Source organism: Meriones unguiculatus, chromosome 1 (genome assembly GCF_030254825.1).
Source record: "Meriones unguiculatus strain TT.TT164.6M chromosome 1, Bangor_MerUng_6.1, whole genome shotgun sequence".
Lineage (NCBI taxonomy): Eukaryota > Metazoa > Chordata > Mammalia > Rodentia > Muridae > Meriones > Meriones unguiculatus.
Window position 1 is genome coordinate 143497082 of NC_083349.1, and position 23819 is coordinate 143520900.

General features: G+C 40.6%; 1 protein-coding gene across 2 annotated transcripts; it reads right to left on the minus strand.

Annotated features, from left to right (window-relative positions):
* Positions 1-484: 484 nt before the first annotated feature.
* Positions 485-23744, minus strand: LOC132647781 (sulfotransferase 2A1-like). Of its 2 annotated transcripts, XM_060367818.1 has the most exons (7): positions 23536-23744; positions 22241-22449; positions 20757-20883; positions 11978-12072; positions 5741-5918; positions 5146-5238; positions 485-705 (listed from the first exon to the last, which is right to left on the minus strand). In XM_060367818.1, the coding sequence occupies exons 1-7, from the start codon at positions 23666-23668 to the stop codon at positions 593-595; spliced, it is 948 nt and encodes a 315-aa protein (XP_060223801.1). In that variant the 5' UTR covers positions 23669-23744; the 3' UTR covers positions 485-592. The 2 variants fall into 2 exon arrangements, with proteins under 2 accessions (XP_060223801.1, XP_060223802.1); XM_060367819.1 differs by lacking the exon at positions 5146-5238 and having other exon boundaries at positions 23536-23742.
* Positions 23745-23819: the final 75 nt, after the last annotated feature.

The following is a 23819-nucleotide window of genomic DNA, read 5'->3' on the forward strand; positions in this document are numbered from 1 at the left end:
TGGTGGCACATACCTTTCATCCCAGTACTTTACTTGTGGGGCAGAGGAAGGTGCATCTCTAGTTCAGGGCCAGCTTGGTCGGAGTAAGCTCCAGGACAGGGAGAGAAACACTGCCTCAAAAACTAAAACAAATAAACAAACAAAAAACTCCACATAACAAGCCTCTAATAGAAGAAGCAAACATTTGATGAGTCAAGACTCCAATATTCTGGGCGGGAGAGAGTACAGAGGTTAACAGCACTGCAGAGCTCAGGCAGAGGACCTAAGATCAGTGCCTGGACCCAAAGCAGGCAGCTTACAGGTACATGGAACTGCAGCTCCCTGAGAACCAGTGCGCTCTTCTGGCCTCTGAAGGCACTACAAACAGAAATGTACACACAGACACACACACACACACACACACACACACACACACTCACACACAAATACATACTAGTACTATGACTACTACATAAAAAAAAAAAAAAAAAGCAAAACACAAAACTTTCACAGTCCTTGAAGAGGATTTATTTCATGACTCTACCCAGCCATCCACATTACCAACAGGAAAGTAAACAGCGGGATCCACACAAGATTTAAAAGTTGTGAGAACTTATTCCCAGGGGAAGAGTCCGGGCGGGAAACCAGCCATTTTCTCCTGGTACACTTTCTCAAAGGCTTCAGCTTGGGCTACTGTGAAGTGATTCTTCCAGTCCCCAGTTGTGCCTGGAAAACAGAATTGGACACACAGATGGGTTAACAATGCCTAACACTCTTCTGCTCCTCCCTTCTCGTGCTGTTACCATCGGCCTGACACAGCGGAACTGACAGTTCTGGAAGAACCCTCCTTCTGCCTTGATCATGCCCATACAGACTTCTCCCTCTGTGGAAACTGTGCGGCATCGTTTCCTCTCCCAACCTATCTGCCGGACTACCTGAAAGCAGCATCGCCGGCTCTGCCTTTCTGTGTCCAGAGTGTTCCTTCTTCCCGTCACACCTGCTTCCATCCCACTATCCACCCACACAGTGCTCATCATCTCAATGATCCAAACGGACCCAAATTGTTCTTTCTATATGTCACTGTTTACTTACAGAAGCTCTTCACAACAGGCAAGCAACTTTTAAATAATATTTTAAATTGCTTCTACTTATGTGTGTGTCTGTTCACACGAGTGCAGCAGATGACACAGCTGTGATCAGTATGTCAGCCATCTTGCTTCTTCCAGCAGATACAGGGGAACCAGCCCCTTCCAGCTGAGAACATGCAGAGCTCCTGTTTTCACAGCCATGGTGCTTTGTGGTGCATGAAGATCTATATAGTTTCACCCCCCTGTTCTTTGTAGCACCACCATGAGCTCATAGGCTGATTCTCCTCACTCCATTCCAGTAGGTGTTTAGTTTTGGCCTTAGAGATGTCAGATTGTCCAACTTCTCACTCTGCACTGTGTTCCTTCACCCTGGAGGGCTGATGCCTTTCATAAAATTAAATCTTTTTCTTCTGTCTCCTTCTTGATGCCACTGTAACCTTCTCTTTCTGTCTGCCCTCCATTTACAACCCAGTGGCCCCTATCCTTGCTTCCTTTTATTTCATAGCTGTGGCACTGTGATTGCTCCATGCATTTCCTTTTTTAATCTATGCATAAAATATGTGTGTAATATATTTGAAAAGTAAAGTGTTTCTTAAATTGCCAAACAGTCCATTTCTCAAAGAGTGCCAGACATACAGAACATTCTCAGTGTGCGATTGTTGAATGTGTTCATGGGTAAGTGAGGAAGGTGCTGGCATTGGTGCCTCTTTGCTGATGAGGAAAAAATTATTCTTTGAGATGTTACCCAGAATGACAGTAATGGAGATGGATTTCAACTATAAGATTGACAATGGAAATCATTCTTTTCTGTATAACATCACTCTCTTTATGTATCATCTAAGTTAATTTTAATCCTTCAATGGGCTGTATTAAAGAAAATATAGAGTTAATGGATAAAAATAAAAAGCGTCATCAGTTCAGATGGGAACGTATCAATATCCATTGCTGTTCTGAGGTTCCTTATGTTCTTCATTATTAGAACATGTGTTGTCATTGTTTCCCACACCATGCCTGGGTCCTGATAAGCCAGAATAAATGCTGTGCTATCAGATTCTAAGCAAGTTCAGTCTGGCTTTCTACTGGAATCAATCAGTCCATATGTGAGAACCACATCTTTGCAGGTACAGGCATGGTGTTCTAAGTCCATCTCTGTCAAAATTCTGCGCACCTCACAGGCACACATTTCCCTCTATTCCTTCTTTCTAAAAGTCTCCCCAAGTCTTGTGTGTCAGGTGACAGGATAACCCTAACACCTGGTGGTTTGACTATTGTTGAAAAGGAACTGCCCCATAGTTCAGGATGCTGCAGGTTCTCCAGACCTGTCAAGGCTTTTCTTTTTGTCCTGCAGATGGCAAGCTTCTCCCTATGTCCTCAGGTCATTTTCCCTCTGTGTCTCTGATTTAATGAAGTCTGAAGAGACCAATGAAAGAATTAATGGCCCAAGCACTGTGTCCAGGAAACACCCACTATTTAGGGCTAGAGCTTCTGATGTTTGTCAGAAGATATTTACCCACAAATGCCTTGATTGTGATATTGTCTTTACAATCATCCTGTGGCTAACAGTGGCTGAAGAAGGATGAACATTTCAGTCTGAGTTTCCTGCGCTATCCAAACACAGATTTATAATGACTCCAGTTGTATGTGGGAAATTAATTGCTCAGAGCTTAAAACCAGATAAATTCCACCTAGGGATGATTGAGTCTCCCAGGTAAAGCTGACAAAATAGCTGTGCAGAAGCAACAAAAATTATTTTACTTGCCTTCTGAGAAGAAGAGCAATTAAAGGATAGGGAAACTAAGTCTAGGAAACCCCTTCTGTGTAAGGCCACTTAACACTACCACTTGACACAGCTTTTTGATGCTTTATGATTTAGGGAACTAGGTATCTAATGGTAAATAATAAAACTGACTTGAGAATTAATCTTTGATTTGTTCATATCTTGCTGATTAAAAAATAACACCAAGTGGTACATCTATACAATGGAATATTACTCAGCAATAAAAAACAAAGATATCATAAAATTTGCAGGTAAATGGTGGGACTGGAAAAGATCATCCTGAGTGAGCTATCCCAGAAGCAGAAAGACACAAATGGTATATACTCACTCATATAGACCTATAATATAGGATAAACCTACTAAAATCTGTACACCTAAAGAAACTAATCAAGAGGGAGGACTCTGGCTAAAATGATTAATCCCTATCCAGAAAGGCAAAGAGGATGGACATCAGAAGAAGGAGAAAAGAGGGAACAAGTCAGGAGCCTGACACAGAGGACCTCTGAAAGGCTCTGCCCTGCAGACTATCAAAGCAGATGCTGAGACTTATGGACAACCTTTGGGCAGAGTGCAGGGAATCTTAGGAAAGAAGTGGGAAACAGTAAGATCTGGAGAGGACAGAAACTCCACAAGGAGAGCAACAGAACCAAAAAATCCAAGCACAGGGGTCTTTCTTGAGACTGATACTCCAACCAAGGACCATGCATGGAGATAACCTAGGACCCCTGCACAGATGTAGCCCATGGCAGCTCAGTGTCCAAGTGGGTTCCATAGTAATAGGAACAGGGACTGTCTCTGACATGAACTGATTGGCCTACTCTTTAATCACCTCCCCCTGAGGTGGGAGCAGCATTACCAGGCCACAGAAGAAGACAATGCAGTCACTCCTGATGAGACCTGATAGACTAGGATCAGAAGGAAGGAAAAGAAGTCCCTCCCTATCAGTGGACTTGGGGAGGGGCATGCATGCAGAGGGGGGAAGAAGGGAGGGATTGGGACCGGAGGAAGGAGGGAACCACACAGGGGATACAAAATGAATAAAGTGTAATTAATAAAGAATTAAAAAAAATAAAAAATAGCTCCAATCTGATACAGGAATTTCAAAGACTAATATTAATCTTATGCACTTTTTCAAAAGTGCTTATGTACATATCCATTTCTGCATCCCCTATAATGAAATGGTTAAGCAAGTGGGTAATGCAGATGGTCTTCCCCAACAGTGACCTGGTTTCCAGTGAGACTCATGGCTTATTAACTGTGTGTCACACTAGTATAAGGAAAATAATTTTCAAGAGTAAAAGTTGTCTTCAAATGTAAAAAAAAAACATATATGCTACATATAATCATTCAGAAAAATAAATTTCAAGAGTTATGAAGTCAGATCAAATGTTTTGATAGAACTACAGTAGAATTACTGTTCTTACCATCATGTATGTATGTGTGTGTGTATGTATGTGTTTCCCCTATCGTCTATGCTACATGACAAACACTATGTGCATTTGGAAGAGATTAAATCCAAGTGTAATTTCATCCTAGCAGAATTTTCTTGGAAAAGAGGAAATGAAAATGGTTCTCATGGAATTGTGTTTTAAATTCTATTGCATCTGCTCCAATTTGTCTTTGCCAAAATCTTCCTTGTCAGTTTCCATAGCCCTTCTCTATTAAGAAAGCCATTTAATTCCTTGAGGTCTTTAACAACAGCCTTTGATGTTCATATACTATTTTACCTCTGCCGGATTCAGACTCCTTACAGGAAACCAAAGAATGGGCCATTTCTCTTAGCTGAGACCTTCGCTTTTAGTACAGAAAATTCTATTTCCACACAATCTAGAGCGCAGGAATCAGAGGTCAGCTGCCTCATCTAGTGGCCTTGATCCTTAGTGTATAAATACCTGTTTTCTTGTGAGTGATAGGGCATTATGCTTAAATCTGAGTCGGAACTTCTGACTGTGAGCTCACCAAGATGATTGAGTTAAGTGCATTTTAGTAATTGCTTTAACTTTATTGTCTCTTTGTAAACTCCTGATGTCCTTACATTCTTAGTATCTGATTCTCACACTCTGGAGCAGAAGAGAACTGAAAGTTAAGGCTGGAGCATTTAAAATATAAATTAAACCCATAACTCTGTACTTCCTTCATCCATATCCTTGTTTGTACTCATTGTTAGATATCCAACATCTGACTTTCAACTCTGAGTCCCATCTCATTTATTATTTTCTAATCAGGTATTGGCAAGACTCAAGGTATGATTCATTCTGGCAAAGTTACTTCTCAACTGCATAGCTGTAAAACGTCACCCACAATCTGCTTCCAGCAAAGAGATCGCACAGACAGAGATAGTATGGAACTTCTTATTCCAGGAGAGATGATTCAGAAAACAGAGAGGCCAGGAGCCTAAAGCAATCCAAACAGAAGTTGGTAAATACCATCAGACTTTACACTGGAGAACAATTTTCTTAGCTCTTACTGTGTTTCCTCTCAGCCTTCTTGCTGGGGCTTCAATATTGACCCATTTGACATCTTTTCTATCTATTAATGTATTTTCCATGGTGCTGTGGTTATCATCTTTGCTTTACTGCTCTAAACTTTTGTTTTTAGAGTTGAGGTCTACAAGACAGGGAGCTTTACCAACCCTCATAGAAACATGACTACTTTTCATTTTCCATTGAAATTATTGAACATGACGCTCTGCAACCCCAAGATCATCTCCCAGAACAAATGATCTTTTTGGAGGCTGAAGCCCCTATCATCACCATGGAAAGATTCCCCTCTAAGGTCTCTGAGAAAGGAAGAGGGATGAGCAATGACTGCTGACACATTCCCAACGTGTCTTAGAGGCTCATTGACACAACAAGCCCTCCACATGATCTGACATATTCTGAATTTTTCTTTTTACCTTTTCTCATGAGCTTCAAACCATTAGTAACCGTGTCTTCTGTGATAAGACTAAAATTGGACATGTTGTTTTCCTTCATGGCTTGGAAGGAGCTGTGCTTGAGAACCAGATCCAGCTCATCTGGCTCTAATTTCTTTCCTAGGAAGTCACAGATCTTCTCTATAGTTCCCCTTGGATCCTAAAAGAAGAAGAAAGAAAAATGAGCATTATCAACAGAAAGCTCTCTCAAGACAGATGCAGAAAATTAACTGTGGGTGGAGGATCAGAAAAAGGACATGAAGAAAGAAATGGCATCATCAAAAATGGGATTAATAAGGAAACAAGCCATGAAGACAAGCCATAAGTCACACACACATCAATATGGCTGACCTTTGGCCCCTAAAAGACAAGAAGTTGGATTTTCTCTTAGGGAAAAGAGGATATTAGCAACAGGGTCACATATAACTCAGGTTAAACTTGAACTTTCTTTGCAGAGGAAGATGACCTTGAACTTCAGATCCTACTGCCTCCATCCCATTAAGTACACTCAGATGTTTTTTATTTAAGACAGGGCTTCACTATAAAGTCTGCCTTGTGGGATGGAAGTTGCTATGGAGACCTGTCTACCTAGAGTCTACAGAGATCATCCATCTGGCTTTTCCTTCCAAGTGCTAGTATTGAAGTTACATAGAACAATATGCAACCTGCCCCGAGATATTTAAAGACACTTACAGAAGTACTAGACAATGATCAAGGAGAATGAAAGAACTTTCTCAATGACCTTGACAGAGATTATGCTTATGTCAAATATAATAATATTTGACATTATCTACAATTATATAATAATATATCATCCATTATAATTTATTATAATTAATTAAATTAATTTAACTGATTAATCATAAGCATTTAATTAATATAATAAGTAAATTATTGTTAATTTATTATAATTTATTACAATTATCTATATATAATTATATAATAATACAATGTATTTCTGTAGGCAAACTGAGAGTAACACAGCTTTACAACAGTTACATAAAAGTGTTCTCAATACTTATTACTTGGAGTATTTCTGAGAGATTCTGTTTTGTTTTGAGTAAGAAACTCATGCTGTACCTCAGATAGACATAAAATTCCCAATCTTCCTGCCTCAGATACCCAGTTTTTGGAAGTTCATCGTTAAGTTAAGCTAGCACAACTAGCTTAATCCTAGGTGATAGTCATAATAAGGCGAAATCTTGGAACACTGAACATTTTGCTTTGAATTCTAGCCCTTTCTCAGAGACCATAAGGTTGTTTTGTTTTTTTTTTTTTTTTTTTTTTTTTTTTGGCTTAAAACTTCTTAATTCATTTCACCACACCTCCAATTTATGTTTTGTATGAAGGCAAACAACCATAAGAATAATTAGATAGAATATGTTAAATGGACAGAAAAGAGACTGTTGGGAATCCTCAGCACTGTGCAGCAGAGATTGCTAGGTAATGGACCTTCCTAGGGAAAACTGAATTTCATAATGAGAAAGTAAAAAATTTTATACATGGTCAAAAAGGTGTGATGAAAGTCTTTGCGTTTTACATGTAAACTTTCTGTTTTCTGAAAGATAACTATATAAGGTCAAATTATTTTTTAAAATATTTTGCTATTTTCATTTATTACAGTTTACTCACTTTGTATCAGGACTGTGTCTCCCTCCATTATCTCCTCCCAACCCCCTCCCTCCCTCTTCTTCTCCCATGCTCCTCCCCTAGTCCACTGGCAGTTGAGGTCCTCCTCCCCTTCTGTTTGACCCTAGCCTATCAGGTCTCATCACCACTGGTTGCATTGTTTTCCTCTGTGGCCTGGCAAGGCTGCACCCCCCAGGGGGAGGTGGTCAGAAAGCCTGTCACTGAATTCATGTCAGAGACAGTCCCTGCTCCCCTTATTAGGAACCCCACTAAGAGATTGAGTTTATGGGCTACATCTGAGCCAGGGTTTTAGGTCAAATTATTTTTGAATAATCTTACCTTTCTCTTTTTTTTTTTTCTTGCACTTTGCTTTTTTTCATGAAAATTTATTTTCCTCAGTCTCTTCATGGAAGAAGTTAGGCTGACAGCAACCCTTCAACTTTCTCTCTGATTCTTTAATATAATTTTTAATTTATTACAATTTATTCACTTTGTATCCCAGGTGTAGCCCCACTCTCATCCCCTCCCAATCCTGCCTTCCCTCCCTCCCTCATCTTCTCCCTTGCCTCTTCCCCGGTTGGTCTACTGATAGGAGAGGTCCTTCTTCCCTTCCATGTGACCCTGGCCTATCAGATCTCACCAGGTCTGTCTTTCATAGTCTTCCTCTGTGGCCTGGTAAGGCTGCCTCCCAACCTGTCACAGGGAGGTGATTAAAGAGCCAGCCAATGAGTTCTTGTCAGAGACAGCCTCTGTTCCCCTTACTAGGAAACCCACATGGACACTGAGCTGCCATGGGCTACATCTGTGCAGGGGGCCAAGGTTATCTCCATGAATGGTCCTTGGTTGGAGTATCAGTCTCAGAAAAGACCCCTGGGGCCGAATTTTTTGGTTCTGTTGTTCTTGTGGAGCTCCAGACCCTTCCAGGTCTTTCTAACTCCCACTTCTTTCAAAAGATTCCCTGCACTCTGCCCAAAGTTTGGTTATGAGCCTCAGCATCTGCTTTATTACCCTACTGGATAGAGTCTTTCAGAGGCCCTCTGTGGTAGGCTCCTCCCTTGTTCCTTCTTTTCACCTTCTTCCGATGTCCATCCCCTTTGCCTTTCTGAATGAGGATTGATCATCTATCTCACCCAGGGTCCCCCTTCTTGATTAGCTTCTTTAGGTGTACAGATTTTGGTATGTTTATCCTATATTATATGTCTAATAGCTACTTATAAATGAGACATGTGTGTCTTTCTGCTTCTGGGGTACCTCATTCAGGATGATATTTTCTAGTTCCATCTATTTGTCTGCAAATTTCATGATTTCCTTGTTTTTAATTGATGAGTAGTATTCCATTGTGTAAATGTACCACAATTTCTGTGTCCATTCCTCAATTGAGGGGCATCTAGGTTGTTTCCAGATTCTGGCAATTATGAATAAAGCTGCCAAGAACATGGTTGTGCAAATGTTGTGTACTTGATCATATTTTGAATATATGCCTAGGAGTGGTACAGCTGAATCTTGAGGTAGCATTATTCCTAATTGTCTGAGAAAGCGCCAGATAGATTTCCAAAGAGGTTGTACAAGTTTTTATTCCCACCACCAATGGAGGAGGGTTCCCCTTTCTCCACCTCCTTTCCATCACATGTTGTCACTTGATACCAAAATGATATAATGAAAAAAAGACAACATCTTCAACAAATAGTGCTGATCTAACTGGATATCTACATGTAGAAAAATGCAAATAGATCCACACTTATCACCCTGTACAAAACTAAAGTACAACTGGATCAAAGACCTCAACATAACACCAGACACACTAAACCTGTTAGAAGAAAAAGTGGAGAAAAGCCTTGAACTCATTGGCACAGGAGACAACTTCTTGAACAGAAAACCAACAGCACAGGCTCTAAAATCAACAATCAATAAATGGGACTTCATGAAACTGAAAAGTGTCTGTAAAACAAAGGACACTGTCGTCACAACAAAATGACAGCCTATGGATTGGGGAAGGATCTTCACCAACCCTACATCTGACAGGGGGCTAATATCCAGAATATTTAAAGAACTCAAGAATTTTAAAGCAACAAATCAAGTAATCCAATTAAAAAATGGGGTACAGAGCTAGACAGAGAATTCTCAATAGAGAAATACTGAATGGCAGAGAAACTCTTAAAGAAATGCTCAACATCCTTAGTCATCAGGGAAATGCAAATTAAAACAACCCTGTGTTTTCACCTTACACCCATCTGAATGACTAAGATCCCTCTGAATCTTAAGATCCCATTCCCCATCTCACCCTTAGGTCTGCAGCAGAAAACCTGTGGCAGCGCTCCCCATTTCTAGTGGATCCAAAGAACTTTACCTTCTAAAATTGTTGGCTCCACTTGTACTATCCCAGCCCCCAAGTTCAGCACTCCCTAGGAACTCACAGACCACTCTGGCCAGGAAACAGGTAAGCTAACTACAGATCTTCACCTCTCCCCACATTTCTCAAAGTCCAGTCACCCAGTCTCATACTCAAGTCTGCATCAGAACACCTGCTGCAGCCTCCCTTCCATCCTTGCCCCAATCTTCAGTCAAGCACAGGGATTCAATCCCCCAAATTTCCTTCTTTCCACTCATTGGTTTGTCTCAGCCCCCAACTCCAGCATCTCCTGAGAAGCCACAGGCCATTCTGACCAGGGAAGCAAGTAGGCTACAACTGCAACTCTCCCTCCACCCTTTACCTCCAATTTTTGAGTCTCATCCCCAGCTCTTGAGCGAATCTTCTGCTGTGGCCTCTCCTCACTATCTGGATCCAGTGCTAGGAGACAAACTAAGCAGATTCTGGTGTAACACCCTGCTTTTCTCCTGCTGTAAAGTTCTACCACCAACTCCAGTTCTTATATTTACTCCTAAGTCTCAGGTCCCGATACCAAGAACCACATTTTACCTTGTACAGGCAGCACAGAGCAACCACATTGTACTAAGAACCAGAGCAAAAACAGAAGGCAAGGTACAAAACACCCACCCAAAAAAGACAAGGCCAGATATCAGCACTTAGATTTTAATCTTGCTAATCTAGGATGTCTAAATGTGAGTATAAAAACACAACCAATAACAGCCTAGACAATATTAGAGACTAGTGATCATACCATAGCAGACCCAGGATATTCCAACATAGCTGAAGCACAAGGAAAAGTCTTTAAAACAACTCATAAGAATATGATAGAGGTCCTTTTAAAGTAGATGAATATGTCTTTTAAAGATATCCTTGACATCATTAAAAAAAAAAAAACTTTGGAAAGAAATGGATTAAATCTATCTCCACTTGAGAGTGGAAATAAAATCAATGCAGAAAATCCAAACTGAAGGAAATCTTTTTTTTTGAACCAAAATGAAAGTTTATTTATAAGATGGATACAAAACTAAGATATAAAACTAAAACTCTTGGCATGACAACAAAGCAGACAGCTTTATGAAATATGCAGTATTAATAGGCAATCAAAAAGATAAGAAGCAGAATATTCCAGACAGTTGGTAATGTTCACTGTGGTTCTCTCGAGGCCCACTTGTATGTATGGAACCTTTTGAAAGAGAAAAATTAATTTCTCAAGTCTCACCCCAATGGGTCTCCCTGTGAGGACAGCAAAGGGTAAGATGAAGAATAGGCCCTTCCCAGTGCCATGGCAGTGATGAGGCTCATAAATGGGAAGGCCATGCTCCTCAGATACTCTCATAAGAAATAAGAAAGTATTCCTTTCTGGGAAGGAACACCCCCATCCCTGTGTGCTGGGCAAAGGTGATCTTACAGTGTCCTCCTCTGGTTATCTCGCCAGAGATATCTGTGAATGAAGCTCATTCAGTGTACTTTCTCTCATCTCAAAGTACCAGACAGACCTGTTTACTGCTCATCACTGAATCCACGGTTAACGTAGAGGTCTCCCCTTTGAAGGATGTTCACTGTACATGCTAGCTTCCAACCAGTCCAGTTCTTCCTTTGGGTGTTCTGAGTTTGTGGGTTTTCTGGCCATACAGATGCTGTGCAGACCCCAGCACCTTTCCAGGGTGGTAGCCCTGACACCCTGGTGTTCTTCCCAGGATGGCCAATGGAACACCGTGCTTCCCTGAGCAGCTACTTCAGTGTATTCTAATTGCTCCTGTTAGCAGAATGCATAGCATGGCTTTATCTGCTCAAGGATCACTTTTTTCTATCACTGAGACAAAAGATCTGACAAAAACAACTTAAGCAAGGATTTGTCTGATGCTTGAGGGTACAGTCCTTCCTGGCAAGAAAGACCTGGTAACAGGCATCTAAGGTACCTGGTCACATTGCATCTGAGTGATGAAAGGGAGAGACAGATAACTTAACCTTAAAGTTGGTGGGTAAGGAGGTGCAGAGGATCTGAAAGGCCTTCAGTACAGGATGAATATGATCAAAATATATTCAAATTTAAAGGTTGTTTTAATTAATAAAATGTAATAAAACAGAGATTGCCCAAACGAAAAGAAATCACACTCTCAACAGCCTTCCCCATGACCTGGGTCTATTTCTCTAGGTAATCAGGCTGGAGGACTACTTCTTCTAGTCCTTAACAGTGTGGGGCATGTGAGAATGATGCTTACCCTTTTCAGGTCTTCATAGCTCAGTAACAGGAAATTGTCCAGTTCTCTAATGGACAGCCAGCCACGGATGTGCTCAAACCATGATCCATACACAACTGTGTGAGGGGAGGAGGAAAGTGTCAATTTCAAAACATGAAGTCTGCTTGTTTTTTTTTCTCCACTTTTCTGCAAACAGCTGATAACTTTACTAAGAATAATCAAACTATTCTTTATTTACAGCATTCAACATGATGTTTGAGACAAACATGCACACATACACACACACACACAAACACACATTACATCACAGACTTACCACTGACACCATAAAGAAACATTCTACTGAGAGGTTGCAAGGACAGGAGCATGTGCTGGGGAAAGCTCGCACACCAATGCGGAAATCCAAAAGGGCTTAGGTACAGCCGGATGTGGGATTTTTTATTACCATTCTGTTTGGAGAATTGTCTTATCCCCCTCTGCGGGAAAGCCCCTGCGAATAGCATCCCCATGTGATGCTTTAATATTTCTCAATAGTGTCTTCTTGAAACCCACGCTTCCAACACACAGATAACTGGAGATTCCAAGAACAGCCTTCTGCCCTCATGCCAAGTCTTCCTGTCCATTCCCAGTGCTACTCGGATGTGCTCTCCAGTCTCAGTGTCTCCACTGTTCCTGCTCTGGCTGTGCTCACTCTTTATGTCTCCTCCTCCACCGCTTACTCGTATTGTTCCCCATGACCTGAAAAACTGAATCAAGTCAGGAGAGAAGGCAAGAGTTCATTCAGTAAGGGTCAGAGCAGTAAGAAGCCGGAAGTCAAAGACTGGACTGAACGCTAGGGTGAATTGACCTACAGAAAATTTCTAAAGTGGAAGTGAAATGTGCAACACATGACAGAGGTATGTAACTTCAAGAGATCAAAATGTGGACTTGAGATGGTGCTGGAGAAAGTGTTTTCCACACATGTGTAATGACCTGAGTTTTAATCCTCAGACACAGTGCAAATCCAGTGATGCAGTCTCTAGTTGTCACCATAGTGCTCCTTCCATGAGATATGGATGGAGATAGAAATATTCACTGCGGCTTGGGACCAGCTAGTCACAGGGATGAGCAAAGCGAAAAAGACACTGTTTCAAACAAAGTAGAAAGCAAGGCTGAACACCTGTTGTTGTCTACTGACTTCTACACTTGGCACAAGCATGCCCACATTCACACATTTGTGTTCGAACCACCATAAACACACATGCCTACATGTGTCAAAAGAAAACTAAGCCCAAGCCATATGATTAGGCACACATCTGCAATGCTGAAACTCTGGAGGCAGACATAAGAAATCCCCAAATTCAATGTCATATTCAGGTCCTTGGTGAAATTTGGGCCCAGCCTTGACTCACCCAGACCATGTCTTCAAACAAATAAAAGAGCCAAAAGCATGTTAGTGAAGACACCAATAATAAGTCTATGACATATACCTAGGTGATAATCAACAGTAATTCTGCCATGGAAGTGGTTAACATTTGTTTGGATATAAGGATTACAAAGGGCCAACAAGTCTGGTCCAGCCTTGCTGCATAGACAAAGATGGCGTTGATCTGCTTGTCTCCACCCCATGAGTTCAACTTTCCTGCAGAGCCTGGATAATTGTTATTTGTGACACTTTAATGGATAAGTATCAAGCGGTGGGGACTAATTTCTGGATCCAACAAGAAATACCCACAAGCTATGTGTTAGTGGGGAGTTATTTTCAAGAAACAGACAAGTAAGCACCTGCCTACTGGTGATCTGTACTGGAAACACATAAAGATTTGATGACAGAGATGAGAAAGATGGTATTTTATTTGGTGCTGAAAAGAAAGATTCTTATCAATACAGCAACCTATTGGCTAAAATCAAGAAAGTATGAACAGAGGTTATATGACACAATTAATAACCAGGTCACCGGAGTGATTAAGTGAACTAATGTGTGAGACAGACCCTGAGAGTGAATGAAGGCTTTTGAGGTTTTATAATCACCTTAGCATATGTGTGGAAATCAGAGCTGATGATTATGAGAAATATATGATATACTTCCACGTGAGGAAGACAAGACACAGAAGAATTTGTTCTTCCTTTACTCAGCACACCCATATCTGCAATTTCCTACAATGCCATCCTTCTCATTTCTTACTTTTCAATTTTCAGTCTCTGATTTTGCACATAATGCTCTTACACTGTACTGTTCGCACAGGCTACAGACACATACATCTTCCAGGCCAGATGCAATGCAAAATGACACAACTATTACTGTGTAATTTAAGTGCTGTGTGGTGGATTTGAGGCTGGATTCTCTGGCGGGAATTCATGCCTGGTACTATAAACGAGGTCATGACCCCATAGCTGGAGAGGCCATGGTCCCACAGTGGGGTTACTACTGTTGTTTACTAAATGGTCATGTTGTCAAACCGCCTTCTAAATATTTCAATCATTTGTGCATTTCTTTACCTTTGTCACAGAAGATAAATTTTTGCAGCTGGCATTAGTTAATGCAGAGATTTATCAGTGATCAAAATACAGAGAATGATTGTGAGTCCTCAGTCATTGATGTGATTTCTCTATCACCCCCCTACACAAGGCTCAGGAAATACCACAGAGCAGGGAGTAGAAAGAAGGTAAAAGCCAGAGGATGGAGAGGAGAGCTTTGAAATTGTCCTCTGTGAATCTTGCCCTCTGGATATGACTTGGCTGTTGTGCAAATGATCTCACGTCAGTGGTTGCTTACAAAGACCTGCATAAGATAAAGCCTGTTAATATTTCATGACGCATGGGGAAGGGTGCCCTGGTTGAAGAACTATTTGCAATGGATTGCAGCTAGATGAGTGGGTATTTTTTAATCCCCTTTGGGTATGTGACCCTTATTCGGTATCCCATGTCCGTGCGGATGACCGCACACCCATGCACAAATGAGCACCACTAGTTAGCCTCATATATATATATATATTAGGATTTGAAGTTGCTATGCGGAGGCTTTGGAGGAACTTACATGTTGGAGGGCATAGGAAAGTTGAATAGACAGATCATATTCACTTTTTAAAGTTTTAAAGAATGTAAATATTATGTAAAAGAAGCAAAAAATATAAAAAACAAATCAAGAACAGAAAAGAACATAGGAAGATGCTTGTCTTGTCTGGTTGAAACTCTAAAACAGATAATTCAGGAAGAATGAGCCAATGTTTGATGCCATTATATTCATGCAATTTCCATTATTTCTGAAGGACACCGGTTCCAATATCTAAGACTCATTTTTTCCAAGATTATTTTTTTTTAGTTCTTCAGAAACCAATTCATAATGACTTTTCACTATACCTGTAGTTTAGTTCATCTCCCATCCATCATCAGAAAAGCTCATCCATGTAGTGGATGGTGATTAATTAAAAAACCCACAGCTGCTAAAGGTGCCGACAATTAGATACTGTGAAATTATGAGCACTAAATGGAGCTTCTGTATCAAACTTTTTTCTCCCAAGGTTCGGGATCATTTTTGATGGGGAGGAACACACTGTAGAGGCAGAGGTGGCAGACGACTACTCTAAAACAGTGTTTTCTGGACGCTTCCTGGCAGTTGGACTTATGAACTCAGCAGGTGTGACTGCAGCCACAAGACCTGTACAAGCTTAAGCTAGACAAAATCCCAGCTAGGAGCAGGAGGTTGGTCAAGATGTCCTACCATTGAGGATCTATTGGTGATTGGTATTTTCCTAAAGAGAGTCAGTTTGCTTTATGAGTGTTTACTCAACTCTGCTGAATATTTATCCACCCCATAGTGTTTATGCACCATTCCTTAGAGTGGATGGCTTTAAAAAATGATGGGGCTGGAGAGATGGCTCAGAATTTAAGAGCACTGTCTGCTCTTACAGAGAATCTGGGTTCAGTTCCTTATACTGACATGGTGACTCACTATCTACTGTAACATCAGACCTGAAGGATCTGATGTCCTCTTGGCCTCTGCGGGTAATACATACATTGAAGCTCACATACATACATGCAGGTAAAAGGCACATAGACAGAAAGGAAAAATAAATCTTTAAAAAACGCCTATGTGGCTAGGTGTGGTGGCACAAGCCTTAAACCCAACACTTGGGATGGGTGAGGCAGGCAGATCTCTGTGAGTTCAAGGCCAGCCTGGTTACAAAGAGAGCCCAAGACAGCCAAGGTTATACAGAGAAACCTAGTCTCAAACAACAACAAAAGCTACACAAAGTTGGATGGTGTGGATTGAGAGGAGTACATGGGAGGAATGGGGGAGGGGAATGATTATGTTAAAATACAATGTATGAAATTATCAAAGAGTTAAAATATAATGAAAGATACTTCATACAAAGACAGATGATAGATAGTGGGAACATCAAAGAACAGTATTCTTTCAACCAAGTAGAGAGAGAATAGATGCGGTGACGATTAATGAAAGGAACGCCTCATTTTACAATTGCATACGTGGAGAGCCAGAGAAAACCCAAGGCCCAGATAGTGCTAATTAACGAAATCATTCATAAAGATTGATTTTGTTTTTTTTTAATTTTGTATACACTCGTGTTTTCTGAAATCTGTATTTTTTTTAATTTTGTCAAAATCAGGTGCCTACAGTTGTGAATGTATGATTTGGTTTTTGAATTCCATTAATGTACATGTCTGTTTTTGTATCAGTGCAATGCTGGTTTTGTTAGTATACCTTTGTAGTATAACATGAAACAAGATATTATGCATTCCAAGATTGGTTTGATATTCTGTGGGATTTTGCACTATTTCATATGAATTTATTATTGAACTTTTTCTTTGGAAATTTCATACATGTTAAAATTACATTCTGACTATTGAAACCCTTCACCCTTTCTAATCTCTCTCTCATCTTTATTAACCTCCATTCACTAAACTTCTATTTTAAAACACTGTTTCCTAGCCTATGTCTTTTGATTAAAGAACTGACATTAATATTCAGTTACTACTGAAAAGCGTCTATTAATCCTGCCATTTTGATGATCTTGCTAAGGTACTGAAGCTGTTCTCCTTTTATTTCTTGTTTAAATGTTGGTCTAGTTTGGTTTATGGTTTCTCTAAAAACATTCCCACAATAAGCAACCTAGGGAGAAGAGAGTATTTATCTGGCTTACATTTTCAGGTCAAAATCTTCCAGGCAGAAGGAATTGAGGCAAAAATGCAGCTAACAAACCAGCTTGCTCAACCACTCAGCATCTCACTCTCTGGTACTTTTCTCGTGCAGCCTGGGCCCACCTTCCTCTGCTGTGGTCCTCCCACCTCAGGCATCCGTCAAGACAATACACAGCCATGGGCCTTCTGATGGGTACAACATCTCAGCTCAGATTCTAGATGACACTGGGTTGTATCAAGTTGACTGATGAAGTTAACTTATGCTTTTTTGTGGCTTTATGGATACATTTGGTTTTTCTCTTCAGTCTGTTATGGAGAGCTGAACTGGTGATCATAAATTCCTTTTAACATATAAACTTCTTATTTCTTCTTCAGTTATTACAAGCATCTTTTCTGGGTATGGTAGTCTGAGTTGTCACTGGTGGTCTTTTTACAACTTGAAATACAGATTTCCAGTCCCTCCTGCCTTTGAAAATCTTAGTTGATGAATTCATTATTCTGGCAGGCCTTCTTTTAAATTTGACTTAGTTATTCTCAATTTGTTTTTCTGATCTTGTCTATGTGGTGACCTAAATTCCTCCTAGAAGTGGCCTATTCTAACAAAATGCATGAGAGAAATTGGTGTATTTTGTTTATAACACCAGGTTACATTTTGTTATTGAAGAGAAGTCCTGGCAGGAAGTTGAAGCACTACATCTCCAGTCAAGGTCAGAGAGAGAATAAATATGTAGGCTGTTGCTTTCTCGCCGTCCCCTTTCTTTCCTCTCTCTTATACTTTTAGTCTTGTACACTCTACACCCTCCCACCTCGAGTAAGGAATGGTGCAGCTCCAATGTACTTCATCATTCTACATCATCAATTAGCAATCAGGACACTCTTTCCAAGACATACCCACATGCCAGAATCATCAACGAGAGTCCTCAGTTAAGACTCTTTTCCAAGGTGGTTATAGGTTGTGTCAAGTTGACAGTAAACACTAAGCAACACAACATCTCATTTCCTAACTGTGGAAAATAATTTCAAAACCTTTTTCTATCTATGAATCTCAGGTGTAGTTTTTTTCATGGAGTGATGGATTGCTTGAAATTCTCAATTCTGTCTTTTTATGATTTTATCTTTGTTCTTGTTGTATCATCCTAATTCTGTCACCTTGCCTTCAGGATGTAGTAATCCTTCTTTTATCCTTTTAAAAACATCGTATTTAATTTTTTTATGATTTATTCATTTTGTATCCCAGTTATAGCCCCTTCCCTCATCTCCTCCCAGTCTCAGCTTCCCTTCCTCTTCCTTCCCTATCCCTCTCCCTTAGTCCACTGATAGGGGAAGTCCTCCTCCCCTAGAATCTGACCCTAGACTATCAGTTCCCATCAGGACTGTCTTGATCCTCTACTCTTCTATTAAAAACAAGGAAATCATAAAATTTGCATGCAAATTGATGGAATTTGAAAAGATCATTCTGAGTGAGGTAACCTTATTGCTAATGACACCCCCACACTCTTGTCAATGGGCCTAAAGGAAGCAAGCTGGGAAAGGGTTAGAGTATGCCTTCCTGCTGAAAAGCCTTCATAGTACTAGAAGGTGTTTTGCAGGCTGCTTGTGGGAGATTGTCATCAGCAGTTTTACTCATCTGTGGACATTGTGATCTGTGTTTCAATCAGCCTTTAAAGACATGCTCAGTGGTCAATAATGACGATTGTGTTATAGGGGTAAGTAGTCATTTTCGGAGCAGTATTGAGAAGAATTCATGTCTGGTGCAGTCAACTTGGTCAAATGCCCATGCTGTGTAAGAAATAGGTCCTAGTGCTGAAGCTATCACTGCTCATCTGCTAAATGGACATGATGTGCACACCAAATTGTCTTATAAATAGCTTTTATAAGCTATTTGATTTTCCTTACATATCTCTGCTGTCAGCCTGGTCAAAAAATAGTCTTCTTGTAGTAGGCTGTGGTAATTTCAGAGACTCAAAACTAGACAAAGGGCTGAGAAGAGGTGTCCTTTCAGTGTTCAGCCTAAATGAGACATCTACACCCTCCAATACAGGCTTAGGAATCATCAAGGAAGAAGTGATGAGATTATGCAACAGCCTAAAGATGGAATAATGAAGAGTATTATTTTCTAGACATGACATGGCCACAGTGCTCTTGATCTCACAGTAGCTGTGATTAGTGATCAAGGCCTACAAAAAAAAATAATAACAACCTGGGCCCTTCAACATTTCATGAAGGAGAGAAGGTGCTACCAAAACCCAGTCCTTTCCCTGAGGATTTATAGGCAGTCAACAGCAGTTAGGGAAGAAGGTATTTTGAGACCCTCCACTTGTAGGATCTATAGGCTCTTTCTGGTTGCTGGTGGAGGGAGATTTTTTTTCACTAGAATAGCTACTGGTAAGATATTCATGTTCCTGCAAACGACTCATTTCTTGTTCTCATAAGCAAACCCAGTGGAACTCAGTGAGTCACAAAAACACACACATGAAGAACAAAGAACATGATAGTATAAAAGGGAGATAGTTGGAAAGAGGAAAAATATCAGCAAGAGTAGGAACAAGACAAAAGAGTTTATTGGGCTATTATTGTTATCAAAATACCTGCACACATGTAGGAAATAGCATATTGAAATCTTTTACTATATATAATTAATATATTTCAATAAACATTAAATAAAAACAAAGCATAAAGAATTCCCTCCATGTGCCCATGAAAATATTTTTGGACAAATAATAAATAAGGATTTATAGTATCTGGAAAGATGCATCTTAACAACATGGTGGATAGTCATGTGGATGGTCTTCATTGGAAGCCAATGAAGAGAAGAAGGAATGTAAGAAGAAAACAGTGTTTGTTATTTTTCTGTCGCTGTGGTGAAACATGATGAGCAAAGGCAACTCAAGGAAAAGAGAGCTTATTCTTGGCTTTATGCTTCTAGAGGGAGAAGAATCAAATAGGGGAAAGGAGGCAAAGGCAACAGGTGGCAGGCAGGGCTACAGGAACAGGAAGCTGGGATTTCATCTCCTCAGCCACAAGCAGGCTGCAGAGGGAGTACACTGGAAGAGGCTGAAGGGTTTAACTTCTCATAGCCCATCTTGAATGGACTGCTTCCTCCAGCAAGGCTGTGCCTCATCAACATTCTGAAAAAGGGGCGACCAACTGGGCACCAAGTGTTCAAATGTGGGAGCCCCTCAGGGCATTGCATATTCAATCCACCACAAATGCCAACAGCGTGCATTAGTCCTAGAAAGACTAGATATTACAAATGGTGCCAAGATGGTGTGCCATGTGGGGCAGGCTGTGGCTGTGCCCTGTCGGTGGTGGACTTCACCATCAGCTTCCAACTGGTGATGAGTCTTGGGCCCACAGATTGGTTGAATGTAGAGGGATAAGATGGAGCCAGGTGAAATCACAGAAGATCCTAAAAGGCCAGTCATGTAGCAAAGCTAGATAACACACAAGGAATTGTGGGTCTGCACCCCAGCATCAAATGAATATAGCATGGCAGTAGGTTCCTTTAGTCTCAGGACTAAGGGAGCTGAAGGAGGAGCTGAGCTTCAGGGTTATCCCTGGCTATAAACAGAGTTCAAGCTCAGCCTAAACTTATCTCACCTTGATTTTTAAAAAACATCTCTAAGTTTCTTCCAAATCCCATGTTTCTCAGCACACTCACCGTTTCCTTTGAGGAACCATTTGATATAAGTTCCCAGAGAGCCTGGGTTCTTCACAAGGTTTGTTTCGCTGAAGAAAAAATAACTAGATAGAAGTGCATCTCTGGGATTTCTGATGAGATAGATCATCTAAAATGAAAAAAACATGTAAATAAGAGTTAATACATTTATTCCTCACCTTTTAAATGGCCCAATTTATATGAAATGTCAATCAAAAATACATGGGCTTCCTAAAATCATTTCTTAATTTTATTTAGAGAAAACATATACATAAGTGCAAAAATTACGGTCATAATATTTTTTATAATTTTATTTGACTTTCAAAAATGTAATAGCCAAATGACTAAGGTCATTAATAACATAAAAACAAAACAAAATGAAACACACGCTGTTTCAAGAGTTCTAAAGATCACAATAATAACTGGTTATGCAATACCAAATGCCCAGCCCTTAAAACGTACACACAAGTAACATAGTACTGACTGAGAAAGTTATACTGAAGTATTAGGAATATGCAGGTACATATATAAGTATAGACGTAACATGAGTTAATTGAAAAAAAAACCCATAAAATTGAAAGAGAGAAAGGGTGGGTATATGGGTAGGCTTGGCGGGAGGGGGAAGGGGAAAATGACATATGTGACTGTGTTTTAATTATAATCTCAAAACATGAAAGAAATGAATTAAAAAGTAATCATTTTAATAGAAAAGGAACATTATGTTTTCTAGAACTCATGTATTTAGACTCCATTTCTCACAGCCAAAATCCAGACAAACGCACATAAACATGAATGGTCACACCTTCTTGGAAACACTTTCAAGAGTGAATGTTTTTTTTGATGTTTGTCTTTGTTGTTCAAGAATAAAGGAGTTTTGAATTCCAGCATGGAAGGAATCCAGAAATCTTTCTTATAACTAGGAACTATGGTAGGTTAGAATCTGCATATCTCTGATCCCTTCTGTCGATCCTCTATCAGTTATAAGGGAGATTCCTGTGGCTACTGATCTACATTGACAGCGACACACAGTAAGACTCTGTGGGTACAAGTGACTTTTGAACCATCTCCAGGATTAGAGCACTGAGGCCTGGTCAGGCTGCTTCCCTTCTGAACAACTGTGCCTTGGGTGATTCACCCACAGGACATGGGTATTTGCAGAATTAAGATTGGCTAATTGGCTTTGACAACAATAACAGTAATATCCACGGTACACTGGAGTCTGACCTCTGCTTGACCTGTATATGTAGCGCCTGAATGCTCCAGTGTGATAAGTCAAAATTCTGCCAGGATCACTGTACAGTGTTGGACACCCTGGTGATCTAACGTAGTCCGAGGAGGGGACACATCAGCATCATCCAGTGCATAAGGATCCCGGCTTCACCTCCCCTGACCTACACAATCAGAGTGCATTTCAGCATCTCCAGGACGGCCAGGATCGAATTGTTCAAAGAGCACTTGGTCAAAAATCTTAACCACTGCACACTGACCTTGGGCTTGGAACTGAAGACAGACTTGGGGAAAAGATGGATGGGTAGGTGGGAGGTGATGAGTCGTGGTCCCTCCTTATTGATTAATGCTTCATATCCTACTTTAGTCTCTACCCATGGTGAACGGTCCCAGATGGGCACAGATTGGATCCACTTGTTATCCCCCTTGGTCTGAATCAAGCAGACAATCTCAATCAGCCAGTTTGTTCCTGAACGAGAAGGACAGGTGATCATCACACATTTCAAGAGTACTAGTGAAATAGCCTCAACCAGAATATACAACATACAATTTCCTGCGCAGCTGTTTTAAGCACACAGACCTGCAGTGTTCACAAGGTCCACACAGGGTAAGTACAAAGTCTATTCACCCAGCACATTCTCCAGGCTTCATCTTGCAAAACTGAAAGTAAATACCTCAATAAACACCAGACTGCCTACAGAATATCCCCCCCCCCAGCCCTGGCCATCATTATTCTATATTCTGGGGCAATGAATTTGACTATCCAAGGTATTTCACAGGGACGACGCCATAGCATCCATCCTTTGAGACTGGCTCATTTAATTTAATACAGTGCCATGGAGGTGCAACCAACTGCAGTGTGGGACTGAGGACTTCCTGTTAAGGTGAACAAATCTCCTTGTGTGTATTTACCACACACACACTTGCATTTGTGTTCGTGTGCTCTTGTGTCAGTGGATGTTTCTCTAGCTTCCCTTCTCTGGGCTGTTGACTGAATTTCTTCCTGTGTTCCCACAGCCTTTGGTCTTTCCAAGTCATTGATCTTTCAGTGTGAGCAGCCTAATGCTTACCCAACGTACAGTTCTTCTTCCACCCAGCAAACACCCCCGTCCCCCCAAAATAAACCCTCCTTGATGCCCTTTTTTGTTTCTTTATTTTCAGTCTCTTTCCAGTACCTGGACAAGGCCCATGGTTACTCTTCTACCTGACACTGTCCTCTCCTCCCCATTTTCTCACATCCATGCTTTAATGTCTTGATGCTATTTCTTCAGTTTTTTCTCATAACTCTCCCTCTTTCACTCTCTCTTTCCTACACACACAGGGAACAATGCCAGATTCTGCATCAGAATACACTGTCATTGCTCTGGTGTCTTAGCTGATCCCCTCTGCCCACATGTAAGTCAGATTAGATACTCTCATGCTCAGCTCTTCATGCCCACAAATCCTTTTACACATCAGATATATAGAGCACCCGGCTCATCACCCAAATGAATGGCAATCCAAGTCTTAACTTTTTTTCATACAATTCAAAATCATTCTCCCTGATGGTCCTTACCTGACTTGGGGTATGTCAGTATGACCGTGTCTTCTTCTCTTATCAGAAAGTTATTGCGAACCTCTTCTATGATTTCTCTTTTAAACCCTATGGTAGGGAAAGGTATTCCTTCAAACCAAATGTAGTCGGACATGGCAAAGAGCTCTTTTGTGCGTGCTGTTAGGATTAAAGCCTTGGGCACCTGTACAGCTCTAGCCAACACTGAGAGGTAAAATTTATAATGCAGGCCGAAAATCATTAACATTCCCTAGTCTCTTATGAAATTAACTACTGATATGAAGAAA

Bases quoted from the DNA above. Each gene is read 5' to 3' on its own strand.
- LOC132647781 (XM_060367818.1), bottom strand. From the start codon at position 23,668: ATGTCCGACTACATTTGGTTTGAAGGAATACCTTTCCCTACCATAGGG. The intron at 12,073-20,756 runs GTGAGTGTGCTG...CCCCTCACACAG, and splicing joins ATGGTTCCTCAAAGGAAACG to TTGTGTATGGATCATGGTTT. The intron at 706-5,145 runs GTGGGTGACGTT...TCTGTTTTCCAG, and splicing joins CTCTTTGCTGGAAGCAGATT to GCACAACTGGGGACTGGAAG.